Raw genomic sequence first — 22,562 nt, 5'->3', positions numbered from 1 at the left:
ATCTTCTTTCCTGCTAGCAGCCTCTTTTCTGTATTTCGCTGGGCTGGCGTTCGAGGGAAGTAAACTTCTAAACATCCCTAGTGATCAGCAATTTTATAATCTTTTAGGGAATCATTGGAAAAAAAAGCCTTTAATACATTGACATATTTCCCGGCAATATCAATGGTTTGAGCGAAAACAAAAACACGACGGAAATCAAAAGCACGGTATTTGCGAAGAGTGCGAATAGTTTGAGTGGCATGCGCAGTGGTGTGCAAAAAAGAAAAAAGCGCGAATTTGAATATGTTTCCGCCCCTTTCCTTTATTTAAAAAGTGTTGCCGTACCAAGTCTTTTCACAAACGAGCATTGAGTTCTTTGGAAACACAGTAACACGGATAACACCATTGAAGACGCAAAACTGATTTAGATTTAATACAATCAGTTGACTTTACATAAGGTGTAAACGAGGGTCAACAACACGAAGATTGCACTTGGAGATTTTTATTACACTTCATAACTCACAACACATCTCACGAAATGTGCGAACCTAGAGCCAATTGATAAGCTGAAAGACAAACAACAAAAATATAAACATACCAGATCGTACTTTGGCTCGCAAAATGTACTTTGGTTGCCAAGCAACGGGTTACTTTAGGTACAGAGTTATTTTAGGACCCGCACGTTGCATTATAAAACTTCGTTTTGAATTCGGATAACGCCGTTTTTGCTAATACGCTACAATTTAAAAATGAGGAGTTGGCATAAAGCTGGGTGTATATTCAGGGGTCTACTAGTTATAATAAGCATATCAAGTATTTTCACAATGTTTATTTATATTCGCGTGGAGAAGCTAATATTTGTCTCGCCTGCCGACGTCAATGGCACCGACATGTGAAATACTTATGATAAAGCACAAACACAGAAAGTATACTAACATAACTTATGGAATACCCCCCCTCCCCCTCCCCCGACTCGGATACTGATCATTACCTAGTATCATAGTTACCCAATATATAGCGCGGACTTCCTGTAAAACAGCATTCTAAATTGGCTTGGATTAGAAAAAAGAGTAACAATAGTCAGTCAATCTATTTGTGAAATGATGTTTTTTAGTGTTAGAAAAATAATATAACCGAAAGAACAGCAGCGCGTGTAAGATTAGAGTTTTTTTTGCTACGGTTTGTCAATAAACTATGCCGTTTTGATTCCATTTCCAATATTTCAATTTTCAATTAACGAATCCAGAATTTTCCACTTCATAATGAAGTCTCATAATGAAGCCCCCGATCGACTATCTCTTGGAAAAATAATTTTGCTGGCTTCAAAGGTTTTCTTTTACTGTCCTTGGCGTTTAAAAGAGTGTTATCTGACAATATCTTCAAAGTGCTGCATTCGTCAATGACGGCTCACTTGTTGTGTTTGTATCATTCCTCGTCAGGCCAGTACATCTACAAGTGACAAAAGTCTTAAACAGTCTGCGGAACTGAACGCTGTAGAAGCAGTACACAAAAGGGTTTGTAGCAGATGACGCTATAACAACAAGTTGGACAAACTTCCACGGCCCTATGGCGTTGTACCAACGAAAATATCGCAGCGTCCGCATCACGATAAACGGTGACCAGAAGAGAAAAAACACCATGATCACCATCAACAGGATTCTGCTAGCCTTTTTCTGACGAGTACGGATGGCTTTGAGCATGTGTTCTGAAGGCGCAACTTGGGACTTGAGTACGCGATTGATCTTGACGTGCGACCACGCCATGAGAAAAAGCGGGAAAAGAAATAGAAGGACTGCCGTTAAACTGTAGTACACACGACGCCCGGTGTCACCCCAGTTCATGTTGCGACATTTAATAAACCCGTTGTTGTCATCATACAGTGTGTACGCGAACAACAAAGGCGAACAAATCACGATAGCTAGCAACCAAACTATGGTGATGTTTACTCGGCGTTCTTTTCCCCTCTGCACACGGGAGCTCATTTCCAGCGAGGCGATAGCAGTGACGCGCTCGCGACTTATTGCAATAAGGGTAAGGATCGATGCAGTGTAGCAGGTCTCCAGAAGGAATCCCTGAGTCTTACAAGTGATGATTCCCGTCATCCACTCACCATTTATCGTGTACATCGCATCAAACAGCGTGAGTATTGTGAATAGGAGATCGGATACTGCAAGATTTGCGATGTACTGATTAAAGAATGGGCCCTTGACTGATTCGAATCCTCGACGACCGCGAAGGCTTTTGTAGCAAACTAGTAACACCAAAGAGTTTCCAACAAGCGAGAGCAGAAATACTGTAACGTAAAAAATCATAAACAATACCCCAGTAACAGAATTCAACGTCAATCTGTCAAGAGTTTCCTTTGGGTCCGATATATTTCTTGTAGAGTTCATGATTTCAAGGCAGATTATGGTACGTCCAACCTCGAGATGATCATGATTGATAAGGGAACAAGGAAATCAATAGCCTCTTTCTTCCTATGTAAATTGGGCCGCTCATGTAATTGGCTCCTCTTGACAGTAAACGAACTACGATTTGCTTTTTAGCACAAGAGGGATAATAGTGCATGTTTAATGGCTTGTGTATGGTGGGTTAGAGCAAATAAAAGTCGCTTGCACCTGCACCGATCCCGTCCTAGCGTTTGGATAGACCTTGACAACTCGGCCCTTTTAGCTGTACCAAATGTATCTTTTTCTCCTGAAATGATTACAAAACGCTTAAAGCTTAAATGCACCATCGGGGTAACAGGGTTTAGTAATTAAGACTAGTGGTAACAGGAAATCAAAACATAGTTTTTTTCTCGTTTCTCTATGCTAAAAAGATAAAAAATGATCTCAGGATAGACGTTTTGATTTCGATAATTGCCGAAGATGAAGAAGCCACATTAATTTGATACTAAGTAAATCTTTATTTCAACCTCGAGCAATAATACAAATAACGTGTGCTTTTAAAAGTGTGTTCTCTGGATTCGATTTCATGATCAGTGTTTAAAAACAATCCCTGGGATCCCATATCTTGTTATAAACGTGTTGTTCAAATTTCACTACCTTGAGAAATAATTGTAAATTGTTTGTCTCGCGTTTGAACCTAATATCGGATGTGAATTATCACATTTCCTGTTCGTCGGACCAATTTGCTTTATTCATTTGGAAGAAACTAACATAGCGGTGAGAATACAGTTAACACAGACATAAAAATATAGCGGCATTTGAGACCGAAGAAAATTAGTTTTCTCTAATTTATCGCTTTGCTCAAACGAAACAATAAAGTTGTAACAATACAGTTTTATTCAATAATAAAGCGGGACTGATGAGGTATGTTAAAAATAAGCTGAACAACAATTAGGCTCTAAGGCGAAAAAACAGAATGAACGCATGCTCCCAAACAACATTTTGTTTTGCGCAATTTGTTTATTGTTTTGAAAGGCCATAAGAATGCTATAGACATAAACTGACGAGTTATTGTACACGATTGGCGGTTGTTTTCGTATAAACAATGTTTGTTGTGAAAATGTAGTAACTCGCGAGGTGTCCATAACCAAATATGGCGCGACGAACCATAAATGCATGATATGATAATAATAATAATAACTTTATTCCAATAAATACCAATACAGGTATATTAGGATAATATACAAAGTAGGTTGGCTTATATGCCTATTCTCTATTCATAATATTTAATTACATCATCACAAAATTCCAGGACTAGGCTCATAATGGAGTCATCTGTTTTGGCCTTAACAGTTTAAAAAAGTTATTGATTGCAAATAGATCATGAAAAAATACTCGACGTATATCGTTGACATAGTCGCATTCCATTAAGGTATGGTACTCATCCCCAACCTTATTTTTTTCAAATTTTTCATAAATCCTTAATTCATAAGGTAAATTTTTATAGCGGCCTGTTTCAATTGCTAGTTTGTGTGCCGAGACACGCAATCTAGTCATAGATTGTCGGCGTTTAACATTAGCTTCTGATAAATATTTTTCTAGTTTAAAATTTGTCTTGATCTTGCAATAAGTGCGTAGCTTTACACTATTTTGATTTTTCTGTGCCTGGGTTCTCCAATATGTTGAATAACTTTTATATAGTACTTTCTTAATATATTTTCCTAGGGTATGAATTTGTTGGCCTTCAATATCTATTTCCTGTAGTGTCTTTGAATCACACCAAGCAAATAGGGAATTGATAAACCTTACAGGGACATTAGATGTTGAAGATAGGCTGATCTACGCCGTTTCCCCCACTAAGGTGTTTTCATATATCCTACTTTTTATTCGGCACCAATATTTTGCCACCAGGGGAGAAATTTGTACTATTAGTGGGGCTTTTCCCAGTTCTCCATATGATTGACAAGCTCGCGCAATCTAAAAATAGCTTTCAAGGAAGACATCATGGGCCCACGTATGGGCCACGGGATTCGTTCTCTTATATCATAGCTGTATCATGGTCTCTTGGTAGTTCAGGGCTCCGTAGAGAGAGTTAAGAAAGCAATAGTAAAGCTCAAAATTGGTCAAAAACACATCATTGAAGTAAACACAGTCTATTTATTAGCCTTTTGTTTTTAATTTTCTTGTTTGTTCGCGCGCGCACCTGAATGCCGCCATTTCAAATGAGCGCGCGCACGCTGTTTTTGAATTTTATTTTTCAATTCAAACGAACGCGCGCTGTGTTTAATTTCTCAATGACAGGTTTTGCTCTAGTTTTTGTAGAGAATTGACTCCAAAAACTTTTCCGAATATGCCTGATAGTTCTTAAACAAACTCTTGTACTTTACAGTTGTCGTACGGCTTTACTTTTTGCTCTTTTGGCAGTTTCAGAGGTCCTCACTCAATGAAGCTTTTGAATGGCGACGACTTGCGCGAGAGCTTGCGAAAAAGGTGTTGGAGCTATCCCTTTTATAGCGCGCGTTCGTGTTTAAGCGCCCATGTCTAATTGCAGTGTCACCAAAAAAGAGATAAAAACAGCTTTATCTCACATCATTTTACCATCTTCGCTGCTCGCACGAGCATCTCATAGGCTTATCAAGACAGTGTTTCCACAAGGGGTGGCTTATCAAGGCAGTGTTTACACTAGGGGTGGCTTATCAAGACAGTGTTTTCACTAGGGGTGGCTTATCAAGGCAGTGTTTTCACTAGGCGTGGCTTATCAAGACAGTGTTTACACTAGGGGTGGCTTATCAAGACAGTGTTTACACCAGGGGTGGCTTATCAAGACAGTGTTTTCACTAGGGGTGGCTTATCAAGACGGTGCTTACACTAGGGGTGGCTTATCAAGACAGTGTTTACACCAGGGGTGGCTTATCAAGACAGTGTTTTCACTAGGGGTGGCTTATCAAGGCAGTGTTTTCACTAGGGGTGGCTCATCAAGACAGTGTTTTCACTAGGCGTGGCTTATCAAGACAGTGTTTTCACAAGGGGTGTCTTATCAAGACGGTGTTTTCACTAGGGGTGGCTTATCAAGGCGGTGTTTTCACTAGGGGTGGCTGATCAAGACAGTGTTTTCACTAGGGGTGGCTTATCAAGACAGTGTTTTCACTAGGGGTGGCTTATCAAGACAGTGTTTTCACTAGGGGTGGCTTATCAAGACAGTGTTTTCACTAGGGGTGGCTTATCAAGGCAGTGTTTTCACTAGGGGTGGCTTATCAAGACTGTTTTCACTAGGGATGGCTTATCAAGACAGTGTTTTCACTAGGGGTGGCTTATCAAGACAGTGTTTACACTAGGGGTGGCTTATCAAGGCAGTGTTTTCACTAGGGGTGGCTTATCAAGGCAGTGTTTTCACTAGGGGTGGCTTATCAAGACAGTGTTTACACTAGGGGTGGCTTATCAAGGCAGTGTTTTCACTAGGAGTGGCTTATCAAGGCAGTGTTTACACTAGGGGTGGCTTATCAAGACAGTGTTTACACTAGGCGTGGCTTATCAAGACGGTGTTTTCACAAGGGGTGGCTTATCAAGACTGTTTTCACTAGGGGTGGCTTATCAAGACAGTGTTTTCACTAGGGGTGGCTTATCAAGACAGTGTTTACACTAGGGGTGGCTTATCAAGGCAGTGTTTTCACTAGGGGTGGCTTATCAAGGCAGTGTTTACACTAGGGGTGGCTTATCAAGAGGGTGTTTTCACTAGGGGTGGCTTATCAAGAGGGTGTTTTCACTAGGGGTGGCTTATCAAGAGGGTGTTTTCACTAGGGGTGGCTTATCAAGACAGTGTTTACACTAGGGGTGGCTTATCAAGAGGGTGTTTTCACTAGGGGTGGCTTATCAAGACAGTGTTTTCACTAGGGGTGGCTTATCAAGACAGTGTTTTCACTAGGAGTGGCTTGTCAAGACAGTGTTTACACTAGGGGTGGCTTATCAAGACAGTGTTTTCACTAGGGATGGCTTATCAAGACTGTTTTCACAAGGGATGGCTTATCAAGACAGTGCTTTCACTAGGAGTGGCTTATCAAGACAGTGTTTTCACTAGGGGTGGCTTATCAAGACAGTGTTTTCACTAGGGATGGCTTATCAAGACTGTTTTCACTAGGGATGGCTTATCAAGACAGTGTTTTCACTAGGGGTGGCTTATCAAGACAGTGTTTTCACTAGGGGTGGCTTATCAAACAGTGTTTTCACTAGGGGTGGCTTATCAAGGCAGTGTTTTCACTAGGGGTGGCTTATCAAGACGGTGTTTTCACAAGGGGTGGCTTATCAAACAGTGTTTTCACTAGGGGTGTCTTATCAAGACAGTGTTTTCACAAGGGGTGTCTTATCAAACACTGTTTTCACTAGGGATGGCTTATCAAGACAGTGTTTTCACTAGGGGTGGCTTATCAAGACAGTGTTTTCACTAGGGGTGGCTTATCAAACAGTGTTTTCACTAGGGGTGGCTTATCAAGGCAGTGTTTTCACTAGGGGTGGCTTATCAAGACAGTGTTTTCACTAGGCGTTGCTTATCAAGACAGTGTTTACACTAGGCGTGGCTTATCAAGACGGTGTTTTCACAAGGGGTGTCTTATCAAGGCAGTGTTTTCACTAGGGGTGGCTTATCAAGACAGTGTTTACACTAGGCGTGGCTTATCAAGACAGTGTTTTCACTAGGGGTGGCTTATCAAGACAGTGTTTACACTAGGGGTGGCTCAAGACGGTTTTCACTAGGGGTGGCTCATCAAGACAGTGTTTTCACTAGGGGTGGCTTATCAAGACAGTGTTTTCACTAGGGGTGGCTTATCAAGGCAGTGTTTTCACTAGGGGTGGCTTATCAAGACAGTGTTTACACTAGGCGTGGCTTATCAAGACAGTGTTTACACTAGGCGTGGCTTATCAAGACGGTGTTTTCACAAGGGGTGTCTTATCAAGGCAGTGTTTTCACTAGGGGTGGCTTATCAAGACAGTGTTTTCACTAGGGGTGGCTTATCAAGACAGTGTTTACACTAGGCGTGGCTTATCAAGACAGTGTTTTCACTAGGGGTGTCTTATCAAGGCAGTGTTTACACTAGGGGTGGCTTATCAAGGCAGTGTTTACACTAGGCGTGGCTTATCAAGACAGTGTTTTCACTAGGGGTGGCTTATCAAGACAGTGTTTTCACTAGGGGTGGCTCAAGACGGTTTTTTCACTAGGGGTGGCTTATCAAGGCAGTGTTTATACTAGGGGTGGCTTATCAAGGCAGTGTTTACACTAGGGGTGGCTTATCAAGGCAGTGTTTTCACTAGGGGTGGCTTATCAAGACAGTGTTTTCACTAGGCGTGGCTTATCAAGACAGTGTTCACACTAGGCGTGGCTTATCAAGACTGTTTTCACTAGGGATGGCTTATCAAGACAGTGTTTTCACTAGGGGTGGCTTATCAAGACAGTGTTTACACTAGGGGTGGCTTATCAAGACTGTTTTCACTAGGGATGGCTTATCAAGACAGTGTTTTCACTAGGGGTGGCTTATCAAGACTGTTTTCACTAGGGATGGCTTATCAAGACAGTGTTTTCACTAGGGGTGGCTTATCAAGACAGTGTTTACACTAGGGGTGGCTTATCAAGGCAGTGTTTTCACTAGGGGTGGCTTATCAAGGCAGTGTTTTCACTAGGGGTGGCTTATCAAGACAGTGTTTACACTAGGGGTGGCTTATCAAGGCAGTGTTTTCACTAGGGGTGGCTTATCAAGGCAGTGTTTACACTAGGGGTGGCTTATCAAGACAGTGTTTACACTAGGCGTGGCTTATCAAGACGGTGTTTTCACAAGGGGTGGCTTATCAAGACTGTTTTCACTAGGGGTGGCTTATCAAGACAGTGTTTTCACTAGGGGTGGCTTATCAAGACAGTGTTTACACTAGGGGTGGCTTATCAAGGCAGTGTTTTCACTAGGGGTGGCTTATCAAGGCAGTGTTTACACTAGGGGTGGCTTATCAAGGCAGTGTTTACACTAAGGGTGGCTTATCAAGAGGGTGTTTTCACTAGGGGTGGCTTATCAAGAGGGTGTTTTCACTAGGGGTGGCTTATCAAGACAGTGTTTACACTAGGGGTGGCTTATCAAGACAGTGTTTTCACTAGGGGTGGCTTGTCAAGAGGGTGTTTTCACTAGGGGTGGCTTATCAAGACAGTGTTTTCACTAAGGGTGGCCCAGGGACGGCATTTCATAGGCTTACCAAGGCAGTGTTTTCACTAGGGGTGGCCCCAGGGAAAGCGGAGACAGAGCGGGCTCATGCAAAGCACACGGCAGCGATTTCTGGAAGCCGCCATGTTGCTATTGTTATCTACCTTACAGCTTTATACTACTAACTGAACCTAGTGAACTGTCGCGCGGCCATACAAAAAGCTAGCAAAACAAACTACGAACGATTTAGCGGATAAAAGCTGCTCTGAAACTCAACAAAATCACTAGTAACGCAATTTTCAATAGTGCTTTGCGGTCCCATCTCTAATCCCTCATCAAGGTGATGGTTGCTTATATTTGTCATCAAAAATACAGCTATGAGCATATTGGGAGAGTGCCCTAGGACATCATCAAGTCTATTGATGCATAATTGGGTGCTGTGCTTATGAATGTTTTCCAAGCAAATGTGGATTTATGGGGAATTCTTCTTGTTCCTAATCTGATAAATTAATTCCAAAATTGTTTTAACTGCTATTCTGGCTCTGTATGACCTGGAATTGATTTGTTTGGCTTTTAGCTTAAATGGCTGAGTGACCAGTGTTGATCATTTCACACCTAATTTTTGTCCGTGAATCTCCCAAAATCCTTTGCAATCTATAATGGCAGCAAGATGATTCAAGAAGCCTTCTCGGAGTAGATATTGTGACCTGGAGGATCAGAATAAAGGTATATATTTGTGTCTTGAGTTGTATTTGCTGATCTCTTCCCGTGTGTGGTATTTTTAGCGTTTTGTCTGCTGAATTGAAAATTGCACTCAAGCCTCATTTCAAAGAAAAACACTTTTTGATATGTTGGTTTACATTACATAAGGAACTTCTATGCGAAAATTCAAGCTTACCGAAGTTAACCAGACCTTATTTAGGGAAGACTTACCATTTTTTTGCTCTGTCGTCTGATGGTTAGTCAGTGCTGCATCCCTAGTCTAACCCTGTTTGGTAACAGTAACCCCTCACCCCACCTCACCCGCTGAGTGTAACCCTGTTTGGTAACAGTAACCCCTTACCCCACCTCACCCGCTGAGTGTAACCTTGTTTGGTAACAGTAACCCCTCACTCCACCTCACCCACTGAGTGTAACCCTGTTTGGTAACAGTAACCCCTTACCCCACCTCACCCGCTTAGTGTAACCCTGCTTGGTAACAGTAACCCCTTACCCCACCTCACCCGCTTAGTGTAACCCTGCTTGGTAACAGTAACACCTTACCCCACCTCACCCACTGAGTGTAACCCTGTTTGGTAACAGTAACCCCTTACCCCACCTCACCCGCTTAGTGTAACCCTGCTTGGTAACAGTAACCCCTTACCCCACCTCACCCGCTTAGTGTAACCCTGCTTGGTAACAGTTACCCCTTACCCCACCTCACCCGCTTAGTGTAACCCTGCTTGGTAACAGTAACCCCTTACCCCACCTCACCCGCTGAGTGTAATCCTGTTTGGTAACAGTTACCCCTCACCCCACCTCACCCACTTAGTGTAACCCTGTTTGGTAACAGTAACCCCTTACCCCACCTCACCCGCTTAGTGTAACCCTGCTTGGTAACAGTAACCCCTTACCCCACCTCACCCGCTGAGTGTAATCCTGTTTGGTAACAGTTACCCCTCACCCCACCTCACCCACTTAGTGTAACCCTGTTTGGTAACAGTAACCCCTCACCCTACCTCACCCACTGAGTGTAACCCTGTTTGGTAACAGGAACCCCTCACCCCACCTCACCCACTGAGTGTAACCCTGTTTGGTAACAGTAACCCCTCACCCCACCTCACCCACTTAGTGTAACCCTGTTTGGTAACAGTAACCCCTTACCCTACCTTACCCGCTTAGTGTAACCCTGTTTGGTAACAGTAACCCCTCACCCCACCTCACACGATTAGTCTAACCCTGTTTGGTAACAGTAACCCCTCACCCCCCATCACCCGCTGAGTGTAACCTTGTTTGGTAACAGTAACCCCTTCACCCACCTCACCCGCTTAGTGTAACCCTGTTTGGTAACAGTAACCCCTCACCCCACCTTACCCGCTTAGTGTAACCCTGTTTGGTAACAGTAACCCCTTACCCCACCTCACCCGCTTAGTGTAACCCTGCTTGGTAACAGTAACCCCTTACCCCACCTCACCCGCTTAGTGTAACCCTGTTTGGTAACAGTAACCCCTTACCCCACCTCACCCGCTTAGTCTAACCCTGTTTGGTAACAGTAACCCCTTACCCCACCTCACCTGCTTAGTGTAACCCTGCTTGGTAACAGTAACCCCTTACCCCACCTCACCCGCTTAGTGTAACCCTGCTTGGTAACAGTAACCCCTTACCCCACCTCACCCGCTTAGTCTAACCCTGTTTGGTAACAGTAACCCCTTCACCCACCTCACCCGCTTAGTGTAACCCTGTTTGGTAACAGTAACCCCTCACCCCACCTTACCCGCTTAGTGTAACCCTGTTTGGTAACAGTAACCCCTTACCCCACCTCACCCGCTTAGTCTAACCCTGCTTGGTAACAGTAACCCCTTACCCCACCTCACCCGCTTAGTGTAACCCTGCTTGGTAACAGTAACCCCTTACCCCACCTCACCCGCTTAGTGTAATCCTGCTTGGTAACAGTAACCCCTTACCCCACCTCACCCGCTTAGTCTAACCCTGTTTGGTAACAGTAACCCCTTACCCCACCTCACCCGCTTAGTGTAACCCTGCTTGGTAACAGTTACCCCTTACCCCACCTCACACGATTAGTGTAACCCTGCTTGGTAACAGTAACACCTTACCCCACCTCACCCGCTTAGTGTAACCCTGTTTGGTAACAGTTACCCCTTACCCCACCTCACCCGCTGAGTGTAACCCTGCTTGGTAACAGTTACCCCTTACCCCACCTCACACGATTAGTGTAACCCTGCTTGGTAACAGTTACCCCTTACCCCACCTCACACGATTAGTGTAACCCTGCTTGGTAACAGTAACACCTTACCCCACCTCACCCGCTTAGTGTAACCCTGTTTGGTAACAGTTACCCCTTACCCCACCTCACACGATTAGTGTAACCCTGCTTGGTAACAGTAACCCCTTACCCCACCTCACCCGCTTAGTGTAACCCTGCTTGGTAACAGTTACCCCTCACCCCACCTTACCCGCTTAGTGTAACCCTGTTTGGTAACAGTAACCCCTTACCCCACCTCACCCGCTGAGTGTAACCTTGCTTGGTAACAGTAACCCCTCACCCTACCTTACCCGCTTAGTGTAACCCTGCTTGGTAACAGTTACCCCTTACCCCACCTCACCCACTTAGTGTAACCCTGCTTGGTAACAGTAACCCTTGAGCTAATAATCATGTGATTCCATGAATAGAAGAGACAAAAAATTGCAAAAATGACATATTTCGTCCTGAATACCAAGATCAAACGAGTAAAACTATTTTCTGTACAGAGCCTTCAATCCAGTTTAAGGCATACGTTAAAAAATTCCTTGTTTTGCAACCGAAAAGAATCCAAATTAATTTCTTGTCTGTAAATAGCACCTAATCAAACTGCTTTGACCAATCAATGTTTTGTTGTTTGAGATACAATATTGAAAATATCAAACTTTGATTGGTTTAGACGGTTGTTTTTATGAAATACTTTTTAAATTTCTAAATGGCTTTCAAAATTTAACACAAAACCATATCACATACGGAAAGATCTCTGATCCTTATTTTTCTATCATTTAAACGACTTATTACGTCTGCTATAGAATGAAATTCCTGGAATTTCTGGTAAAACAGTCTACAGAAATAGATTTGAATATTGTTCAGTTTTGCAATTGGGTATACTGTGTTTGCAGGCAAGACATGGTTTTCGAATTCCGGTGGCAACAATACACTAGATTCTGCTGAAACGTCAGAACTTAACGAAAAACTTGGCAATGGCCTTGCTTCTTGGCAACAACTGAAGAAAGAAGGACAGAGCTTTCCATTAGATCAGTGGCATCAAAGATGATACACATAGCAGTGTAAAAATTCCTTTGCTTACTTGAGTGGAGGTCATTGATTCAAGGGAAAGAGGAGGGGGCCCCGGAAAGGAAGGGTGGGGTGTTTTCAACACTTAGCTTTAAGATTTTCAAATGACAGAGGTAGTTTTACATTCCAATTGAGAAGCAATGTAATATCTTATGGACATGTTTATCACACTTCAAAAACTCCAAAAAAGGTCTTTATGAAGTTCTTGGGGTGTAATTGGCAATATCGCCCTGTAGATCTTCTAGTGCACTAAACAGTCTCAGAGGGTATGAACAGATAAACTTACCCTTGCTGTACTGTGCTGTGGTTGACCTTGGGCACACCTAGAGGGTCCACAAATCTCTGTTGGCCAACATTTGTACTATCACCTCTCTGGCTTTATTCTTTTCACAACTATAAAAGAAAAAATAGGGATATTATTCAAATGTGATGGTCTCTTGTATTGTCAGATGAAACTGTGCAGATTTATTTTAAAAGTAGTGAGTGTTAAGATTTAATGTTTTTAATTATAGCTACTACTAAGTGGCAGTTCACAATTTAGCAGTCCTTTTTGATAAGGAGTTGTGATTAGAGAAAGTGAGACAAGTTAGAGGTAAGAAAATGTTAAAGAGAAAGAGGCTCTTCAAATTCCTTAGAGACTTTAGTTATACTCCTATTCACTGTCCCCTGTGTAATTTGGAGAGGGATCAAAGTCATCATCAGGAAGCCAGTCTGCTCATTATGTATAGTGTAGAGTCAAACCAGGCCAAGCGTGGCCCCCCTAAAGCCTATTATCATTATTAGTTGAAATTTCATTTGATTATTTGCAAAGAACTTTCCATTTTTGAAAAAAGGTTTTCCAATTTTCGAATAGACTCACTTTTCTTTTGGTTCGTCGTGTTCTGTATGACATCTCAACAAATAGGACAAAATTCCAACTACTGTTTCTTAGCCAAGCAACAAAAGGCTTGAGTGATTGATAATGGGGTAAAATAGGTCTCGATTCAAATATAAAACAACAACAAAGTCTTATCCATATTATCAAGGTTTGCTTTAAAAATTCGAAAACTCGTTTCAAGAATAAAATCTTCTCAGGAAATAATCAAACAAGATTTTGAATGAACTCAATAATCGGCTTTAGGGGGGTAGGGGGGGATGGGGGTGGGACGCTTAACCTTGCACATTTGACTGTCAGTCCCTAACAAACAGCACAAAAGCTTCTCCTAATCAGCCAATGGAAATGGTTTGTTAGGACGACAAAAAAGCATGTGTCAGAGACCGTTACATACTGTAGCTACAATTTTGGCATCCTAGCAAATGGATTGGAGATTTCATCACATAATATGTCAATGACGAATGGGTGGCAGACTAAGGCTCTCAAAAGTGTTCCCTAACAATGTCTAGCCAATAAATACCTCACTCATAAATAAAGGCTTAGTTAAGATACCACAGGGAACTGTGAAAAGGATTAATCAACAAGTAGAATTAGTATCTGATCCCTTCAAGTTATATTTTACCTTGGAGATACGCTGACACACATCCCTCTGTGTTTAACCTAAGCTCCCAGTCCAGTTTAACGTTGATATTTACTGCTTCAAGTGAGACTCAGTTATTGAATGCTCAGTGCATTCATCAAGGACTGCGCAGATCAAGGTTCTTATTCAAAGGTGAATCCTTTTAAGAGTGATCAGTTGACATGATTATCGAAAGCACATTCCCACTTGGCGTCTCCTTAGATTGATTTAGAAGTCAAACTTAAGAGATTCATGATTACAAGTTATAAGAACAATTATTTAAAGAACATGGCGGAAAAAAAATATTACAAACATTAGGGAACTATCATTTCATCAAAGCTAGAAATCTTAGATAATTATTTATCCCAGCTAAACTTATATCACAATTTTCAATTCTAACACGAGCCATATCAGGCAAAAAGGCAAGGGCACAAAATTTCTAAATCACATGCTTAAATAATTTAAGTGTCTTTAAGTCCAATTGTAGGTTTTTTACATATCTTGGTAGAATAACTGTCATTTGTTACATTGTTCTGTTAGTGTTTCAAGCGATTTTTATATACCATTTAGAAAACAGAAGAAATTTACAAATAGCTAACTCCTCGATATTGATGTCGGATTCCTTGTTGCATGATTTGGCCCGACACTTAACCAACTGCCTGAATTCTACGCTGGATTAACATAATTTATCATGGAAACAAATTAAATTCTTTACAAAACAAGCAACAACTTCGATTCCTTTATTTCTATGAGTAGTATGAATACAAAAGATAGGAATTGTCAAAAATATCCTTTTCCTTAGAAAAATCAATCTCAATACAAAAATATGTTTACAAACGCTAGATGACTAATTGTACAAGACTGTCATCTTATTAAAATACTCTTATTGAAAATGCTGAAACTCGGTTAGAACACATCCAGGTTTTACTTGCGAATGCCTTCTGATGCCTTTAATATTTTATATCTGTAGAGTTTTCAATGGTTTTATAATTTAATATTTCAGGCCTTATTCAAATTTAGATTTGGGACAAGTGAGAAAGTTATTCAGGAATTTAGTATTAAACTTGCAGACTGTTGCTGCATTAAAACCTGCATCTGGGTAAGACAAATATTAGATACAACGTTTTTAGAGGTAGTTTAAATTTAGATTTGTTTAGGAAAACAACACATTTTTAATTGTTCACTTCTTTATTAATTATTCAATAATCATAAAGGCAGTTAAGCAATTTTACAATAGGTTTCTCTCAAAAGAACCATAAAACTTTATTAGCCCTATCATAAAACACACATCTCTATAAATCATCAACAGGGGAAAGGGTTAAGTTATTAGTATTCTTAATAAGTTTATTTCCTTGTGCACTGAGTAAAGATGGTGATATGTGGCAAGAACACAAGTATAAACTACCTACGATTTATCAGATGTGATTTATTTGTGATTATCAGGTGTGTGGTTTTAATAAGGCTTATTTAAGTAAAGTTTAGGAGAGAGTTTTAGGAGGATAATTCCAGATCATCTTGTGATATTTTATGGGACTAGTCATATAGAATATATTTTTTATGGAAAGTTTAATCAGAAGGCAATTCCATTTTAAATTACTGTAGGCAATGACTTGCTGTAAACAACTAAGAAATCACTATAACTTACTTCCCACGCCCTAACAAGAGTGACCCATGGTCATAAGTTCTGTTCTAGACCAAAAACATATAAAAGTGGCTATAAAAATAGTGCCAGGTGATCATTTATGTAAATCGCTTTAATATGGCAAAGTAGCTTCACGCGCAACTTTCTTTGCTGGCCTAAGTTGAGGTGTCTTGTAGCCAGTGGGCTGAAGTCTGACAGCAGCTAGAACAAGGAATTTATATACACAATTTAGATGATTAGAAAAGCAAACTTTTTATAGTGATTTACTTGTAATAAGGGTAAGTGAGCCAAAAGAGTCAGGGCTTTCATTAACTTTCACAATAAGCAGTGGAGATTGATAAGTAGGGGGTGGAAGTCATTTATCTTTTTAGTTCAAAGAACACTTAAGTCAACTTTAAAAAAAAGTAGCCGACACTTGGCGAAAAATAGCTGGTGCTTCCGCCGGCCGCTGGGGCCTAATGAAACCCCTAAGAGTATTTAAGCATTATCTAGCGCTTTATCACCAAGAAGCCATTTCGAAAATACATCAATGAGGAGCTAGATCTGTTATTCAACGCAAACAAGCTTTTAACATAAACAGAACATTTAAAAGTTCAAGTTTAAAATATGCATTTGACAAGTATTAACTTCCAATTTCTCAAAAGCTTTACTCGCTTCAAAGATATTAAAAAAGCTATTATACCACGTAAGGAAGATGATTTAGTTTAAAAAAAAAAAAAAACACTTAAAGACATCCTAAGATTAAATGCTTGGTTCTCATTACTTACTTGGGTAGGCCGTCTCATAGATCTCGGCGGGACCACGCCCATAGTCATAGTACTGGACATCGCTATAGAGTAATAAACATGTTAGATGTTGAGTAGTTGGAGTGAGGCAGATCTAAATGTCAACAGCTAAAGGTCGTATTTGAGACTAGATTACTCAGGATGTGTTCAAAAATACATTTTTAAAACAAGCAAACAAAGAAAAATCTGCAGTTGAAGTCCTTTGAACATTGAAAATCAGAAGCCCATGCAATCTTTGAGAAAATTTGCTGATCGCATTGATTTTCCTAACATTCTCTTCTGCTGGCACTGCCTGGCTTGGTTGACCACAAGAAAAAGAATAATGGCAAACTGGTCTGCAGCACCTCCTAACATGGAGTACAAGAAGTGTCAACAATGGGGGCCAGCAGTGCTGGTGAAGCTGGTTATCCAGGCTCTACTTACTCCGCCTCAGCGTAAGCAGCCTCATACGCAGCATATGTGGGGTCGTAGGTCTCCTGTTCAATCAGAAATATGAACATTACACAATTACTTAATATACTTGCACAAAGTACTACAATGACAAATGCATAAAAAGTTTCTCAAGCTGTTAAGGAAACTAAAATTGTTATATTTTATATTTCAAGGGCCTGTGGACATATATCATTGTATGCTTGCTATGAAAAATCAAAAACCATTTGAAATGCCTATAAAAAATGAATTCACATTCATGTGATTGATCACTCCATCATCAATCTCTTTGAACTTCCCTATATAGCATTTGTTGTAAATCTCATTTGAAAACCTTAAACCCAGCAACAAACATTGATCTCCCACCCCCCACCCCCAGAGATTGTGGTGTATAGGGCATATTAATCAATAGGAAAAAAAAAACACTCACATTTGGGAAGGTCTTACCTAAATCTTTTTTTAAACAAATTGTCATTTTGTAAAAAAACAAACAGATGGGAGACCATTAAACAGTAGATGAGCCTTTTTTGTTAGAAAGACTTCTATTCTATATGTTTAGAGTATAATTTTTAAGTATTAATATGTATTATTTTTAAAGTATTTATTGATATTTGGTTAGAAAAGAGTTTTAGGAGCGAGCATGTTTAGTTTGCAAAACTTACATGAATGGGTAGACGCTCCAGATGGTGCGTCTGATCTGGAATAATCAACTGTTGCATAACCTAGATTAACATGTCATATCAACCGATAATATTTACAGTTTAAAACGTCCAGCTTTGTTATATGAATAATAAGCAATATATCTATAATTGCACAGCATTACAAAGATCAAATGTTCAATAAAATTAACATTACAGTGACAATTAAGAAGTCATTTGGCATCAACCAAACAATAATATTTATAGCTGAAAAGCATTTTTAGTTATAAAAAGTTTAATGAAATCATATTTTGATCTTGATTAAGTGGCAATTAGGAACTCATATGGTATGAAAGGACAGTATGACAATCACCCATTAACCACTTTACAGAATAGGCATCTTCTTAAAATTATAACTGGGGTCGTACAATTATTAATGTACTTTATCATTTTAATAATCAGACGCAACAAACTTAAACCTTGGTCTTGATATAGCATGTTGTTCCAACTATAAAAACACTATAAAAAAATATGTTTTTATGAACAGTATGAACAGTACTGCATTTTTATGCATTAGTCAATTGAAACCCCCATGGTCCCGGGGAAGGGTGGGGGATTAGACTTTCACCCTGTACAAAACAGCAGTCAAATGCCCCTACCCCTCGGGATGCAAACTATAGGCAACTCCTGACAACAAGTTATCTGAAATAAGCCTTAATCTTTCAAAGCCAGTACATTTTGGAGAGTAAATTTGTACTAATAACTATGAAGATAACAGTTATAAAAAAAAATTAAAAATAAATAATCTTCATCTGCCATTAGTTATCATTCATGTTCGTTTTTGCACATTTCACCATGCAGCTTGCCACACGCTGATAAATGGGATTGCTTGCTACAGAAGAGAAAGAGTCTCAAACCAGGAACTGACATGACTTTTGCAAAGTACATTTGTGATGTTATTCATTTGTCCCCAAGCCCCCATGGTGGGGACAATTTCCCCACACCCTCTGGAAAAATTCTTGTTCAAAAGTGCTCTAAGCCCACACATAAACCCCACACTTCCCAGGGACCATGGGGGTGGGGGTTTCAAATGACTAGTGCATTATAATACAATGCTTGCATCTCCTGGGCAACTTACATAAGGATCTCCTGCGTGTGGAGCCTGCGCTCTAGGTGCAGGCTGTGCAAGTGTTGGTGACGACGGCAGCCCTGCCGCAGACCTGGCAGCTGCAGTAAGCGTCTGGTGGTGGTGCGAGATTCTGGGTCTCATGCCAATAGGGGGTCCAGTTCGGCTTACAGGTATCCCTAGTGGGTGGCCTGGTGTGGCAGCAATAGGGCGTGGCCTGGGTCTCCCTCGCGCGGTGGGTGTTGGTAAGGGTTGTGCTGCCTGGGGAGGTGCTGGGTTGTTGTTGGTGTCTTCTATTGAGTTGAGGATAGCCATTTCTCTCATTTGTTCCTGATGAATCTCATCGTTCATCTCCTTGAAATGATAAAAACAAGTTGATTGAGAATACTTTCTTGTCTTTAGTTCATTAATGGTGCTAACATAGATCCATACACACTCCCCTTTAGAACTGATATTGACTATTCCACACAGTTTACAGCTAGTGTGCCAACACAGTCACAAGAAAAGGCAACACGGGCCAGGGTTCTTAGCAGTCACTTTTCATACAAGATAAATGCTGTGAGCTTACTGGGATCAGGTATTTCTTTATCTCCTCTATGGCGATGCCAAGACGGGCGTGTGCCTGACCCGGGGGTGCCTCCACCTCAATCAGCACATGAAGTTCCTCACCCAAGTGGGCATATTTGGGGTCTTCAGTAGCACGCAATTCTTCCTCCTGAGAAATCATACAGAAAGTTATTACTCTATCATTATAAACATAACAAAAACAATAGAGTGACAATGTTGCATCAAATGCTATTATCACCTGTAATACATTTTGTCAGCAGAGGAAGGGTCTTTAGTTCTTTACTATCTCCAAGCCGAACCCCCATCATATAAAATACAATAATCATTACTAGAGGGCCGCTCTTCCTTTTGCCCTTGTACCAATAAGATCTAGATTATTAACTGCCATTCGCCATGTTTGCTGAATGAAGGATGGCTACTTTAGGGAGTGTTCATTAAATACACTGAGGGGGGGGGGGGTATTTTTACTCAAGACACCCATAAATTTCAGAGCCCCCCCATTCATTGTTAACATTTTTTCAGTGCTCCACCTTATAGAACCCCAAAATTTTCTTTCTTTTTCCGTTAAGACCTTTTTTTCAGAGCACCCCTTTTGGTGGTAACAAATTTTTGGAGCCCCCCCCCCTTAATATCTCCCCCCTCCCCCCTCAGTGTATTTAATGAACACTCCCTTATGGTGTTGGGAGTTGTGTACTAGTTGCGACATTGGAATGTGGCTAGCATGGTAGCCTAGCAGTGTAGAGCCACATACCTTTTCTTTGTCTCTCATGGAACCCTTGCCCAATATTGACATCTTGGTGCCAGTGCTGTTCTGCAGCCGCTTGAATGTGTTGCCACGGGGGCCAAGCAACTTGCCAACAAAGTTAAACTGGAATAGAGTGTTTCATATCACAGATCATCAACAGTTACAGTGGAAGCATAATAACTAAAACTTGGCCAACTCTTATTTCCCACTATCTTGAACTAACTCTGAGTATTTGACTTGTTTCTATTATATGACCTAAAATTCCTTACTAACTAAACCAATTTTGGTCTCTCGGGTGTGATAATGCTGTTCCACTATTCATTGTATCTGGGAATGACTCAACAGGCAATGAACAAATAGGAAAAACTCCCCCATATTATAATACCTTCGGGTGGTCTTTAACTGGGATAAAGACTTTCTCTGATAATTTAACAGGCTTGTATAGTTTGCCTTCCTCAGTGGGAAAGGGCCTTCTCCATTGTCTAGGCTCACGTCGCTCCCTAGGAGGGCGTTGTCCCCCTTCTACAAGTGGGTCCTCTTCACTGCCTTCTCCCTTCTCTCCATTTTTTGCTTTTTCATCTTCAGACATGGGGGACATCACAAGCGTGCCGCCACTTTGGACCCTGTTGATTTCTACAAACATAACCATTATATTGGCACTGATGTAACGCCTTCAGAATTACCAGGAGATCTGCCCTAATCTCTAGCAGTCTAAATTTGGTCTTTGTTTTTGGGCCAGAGATGATGGTTAGTCTATTGCTATCAATGTCCCAAACATTTGTAGCATTTTAAACAAAACAAGGCCTCAATTGCACAATATATTTTTATATCAATTTGAATGCTGCCCTATAAATAAAAGTATAACACCCTTTTATCATGGGAAAGTATCTAGGGCAATGCCAAATTAGGTACAGTATGGTGAGCAATTATCTGAGGCCTAACAATACCTCCTACTTGGGTTAGTTTGAAATTGCATGCTTTATTGATAAACAGATGGTACACTCTCATACCTGAATGCAATATATTCTAATCTTAAGGATTATATAGCATTCCAATAAAATCCCTGGGTCGTAGCATACAATAACTTCAGCATTTGCATTGTTCCGCTAGGATGCATCTCTAGTGCTGTATTCCTATGGTCCAAGTTACACTAAATTTTATTGTACTCGAATTGACCATCACCATACTAGCAAAACCTTGTTCAACTCGAAAAGGATACTATATAGCATCTCTCTCGAATCGTATTATTATCTAACTTTATTCCGTCTTTTACGGTGATAAATTAGCTCTGCAGTAAAAGTTTACAAATGAGTGGTTTTATAAATAAAGTTCAAGAATACAAGGCCTTGTTAGCGGTGTTGAGGGGCAATTTATTTCATATCAATACAAAGCTTCAAAAAAAGTAATCTGGAGGATGGGATAATGAGGATAAACAGCCATATCTATAGCAAAATGGATCGTGCATTTTTAAGTAATTATTAATATTCGAATAAACAGCAGGGAAAATACAAAATGGGGAAACAATAGACAGACAACAGATAGTCAGGACCCTATCCTAACTTTCACCACCATAACATTTAACCTCTCATTTTTAGCATTTTTATCAATGCTTTTATGGAAAAATTGACCACAATGTGATATAAAATGCAGATTTGACCGAGAAAGACCAACATTTAGAAATCAGGACGAAAACATGGCGGACACATCACAAAGACGCCAGGCTTTAAGAAAATGTTTGTTATTTTGTGGACAAGATGGAAAGTTTTAATGCGGATAGTAGAAATAACGTTTCAGCGACTGAGTACTTGAACGTTTCGTGAAAGAATTCGAGAAGGAGGGAGAAATTTAAGATGACAAAAATGATCTTTCATCAATCAAAAATCGCCGAGTTGTGAAATGTGAATGCGATGTCTTTGGTTTTTTCTTTCTAAAAATTTTAATCAATTTAAGAGTCTAAATGTGAAAGTGAAATATAAATTTCTTCTGGCCGCAGATGATAATGAGAAATTCCTTTTAATGTGGAGTTTTGGTGGGTATTTACAGAGAATACATGCCGAACGAACTAAGATGTAAAGACAAGTTTCAGCTCACGCATTCATCAAGCGAGCCTGGTTATGTATTCATTAAAAAACCTGCCTCAAAGACCCAATTTTAATGACTAATCGCTACCCAAATCTGAAATTAATATGAAGAAAATCTAGCGGATGAATTAAGTACCTGAGAGTTTGGCTCAATGATCATAGGATTGATTGTTTTGTAAGCAAACTGGTGAAGGAATGCATGCAGTTTTGCTCGAGTGCGCCTGATCTAACTTACCCGATGTTAAAAGCCTCATGCAATGGATAAATGACGGGTCTAAGCTTTCTTTTTCAGCTAGAAGGTCTTGTAGATAGTTTGGCTCCGACTCCATGTCGTTATGATATATATTATAAAACTACTATCTGTATAAATTCTACGAAGACACGGAGCTATGTGAGGGAAGGTCAATTGGCGCGAAGTGCTCGCTTTGCATTTGATCCCTCATGGATCACGCTCTTGACCCAACCGAAAAATCGCGCG

The 22,562-nt window shown here is 40.5% G+C and overlaps 2 protein-coding genes across 6 annotated transcripts; both read right to left on the bottom strand.

Moving 5' to 3' along the window:
• Positions 1-384: 384 nt before the first annotated feature.
• Positions 385-2,516, bottom strand: LOC5516090 (QRFP-like peptide receptor). Its single transcript, XM_032385972.2, has one exon. The coding sequence runs from the start codon at positions 2,370-2,372 to the stop codon at positions 1,359-1,361; it is 1,014 nt and encodes a 337-aa protein (XP_032241863.1). The 5' UTR covers positions 2,373-2,516; the 3' UTR covers positions 385-1,358.
• A 9,429-nt stretch (positions 2,517-11,945) lies between these two features.
• LOC5516078 (KH domain-containing, RNA-binding, signal transduction-associated protein 2) lies at positions 11,946-22,529 on the bottom strand. Of its 5 annotated transcripts, XR_007307556.1 has the most exons (10): positions 22,320-22,529; positions 20,389-20,636; positions 20,010-20,126; positions 19,260-19,406; positions 18,704-19,045; positions 17,590-17,649; positions 16,922-16,974; positions 16,481-16,542; positions 12,865-12,971; positions 11,946-12,507 (listed from the first exon to the last, which is right to left on the bottom strand). XR_007307556.1 is itself a non-coding variant. In XM_048726506.1 (9 exons), the coding sequence occupies exons 1-9, from the start codon at positions 22,411-22,413 to the stop codon at positions 15,826-15,828; spliced, it is 1,212 nt and encodes a 403-aa protein (XP_048582463.1). In that variant the 5' UTR covers positions 22,414-22,529; the 3' UTR covers positions 14,796-15,825. The 5 variants fall into 5 exon arrangements, 3 of the variants coding, with proteins under 3 accessions (XP_048582463.1, XP_048582464.1, XP_048582465.1); XR_007307557.1 differs by lacking the exon at positions 17,590-17,649 and having other exon boundaries at positions 22,320-22,528; XM_048726506.1 differs by lacking the exons at positions 11,946-12,507; positions 12,865-12,971 and adding an exon at positions 14,796-15,914.
• Between the last annotated feature and the right edge of the window lie 33 nt (positions 22,530-22,562).

This window comes from Nematostella vectensis, chromosome 4 (assembly GCF_932526225.1).
Source record: "Nematostella vectensis chromosome 4, jaNemVect1.1, whole genome shotgun sequence".
Lineage (NCBI taxonomy): Eukaryota > Metazoa > Cnidaria > Anthozoa > Actiniaria > Edwardsiidae > Nematostella > Nematostella vectensis.
Note: the sequence above shows the minus strand (reverse complement) of the source record. Positions and strands in the feature narration are given on the sequence as shown.

What these genes read in the sequence shown, in the direction of transcription:
- LOC5516090 (XM_032385972.2), bottom strand. Translation starts at nt 2,372, where the DNA reads ATGAACTCTACAAGAAATATATCGGACCCAAAGGAAACTCTTGACAGA.
- LOC5516078 (XM_048726506.1), bottom strand. Translation starts at nt 22,413, where the DNA reads ATGGAGTCGGAGCCAAACTATCTACAAGACCTTCTAGCTGAAAAAGAA. An exon ending in CATGAGGCTTTTAACATCGG is followed by an intron (nt 20,637 to 22,319) that starts GTAAGTTAGATC and finishes TTATGTTTGTAG; the next exon opens with AAATCAACAGGGTCCAAAGT. An exon ending in TGGAGCGTCTACCCATTCAT is followed by an intron (nt 16,975 to 17,589) that starts GTAAGTTTTGCA and finishes CTGATTGAACAG; the next exon opens with GAGACCTACGACCCCACATA.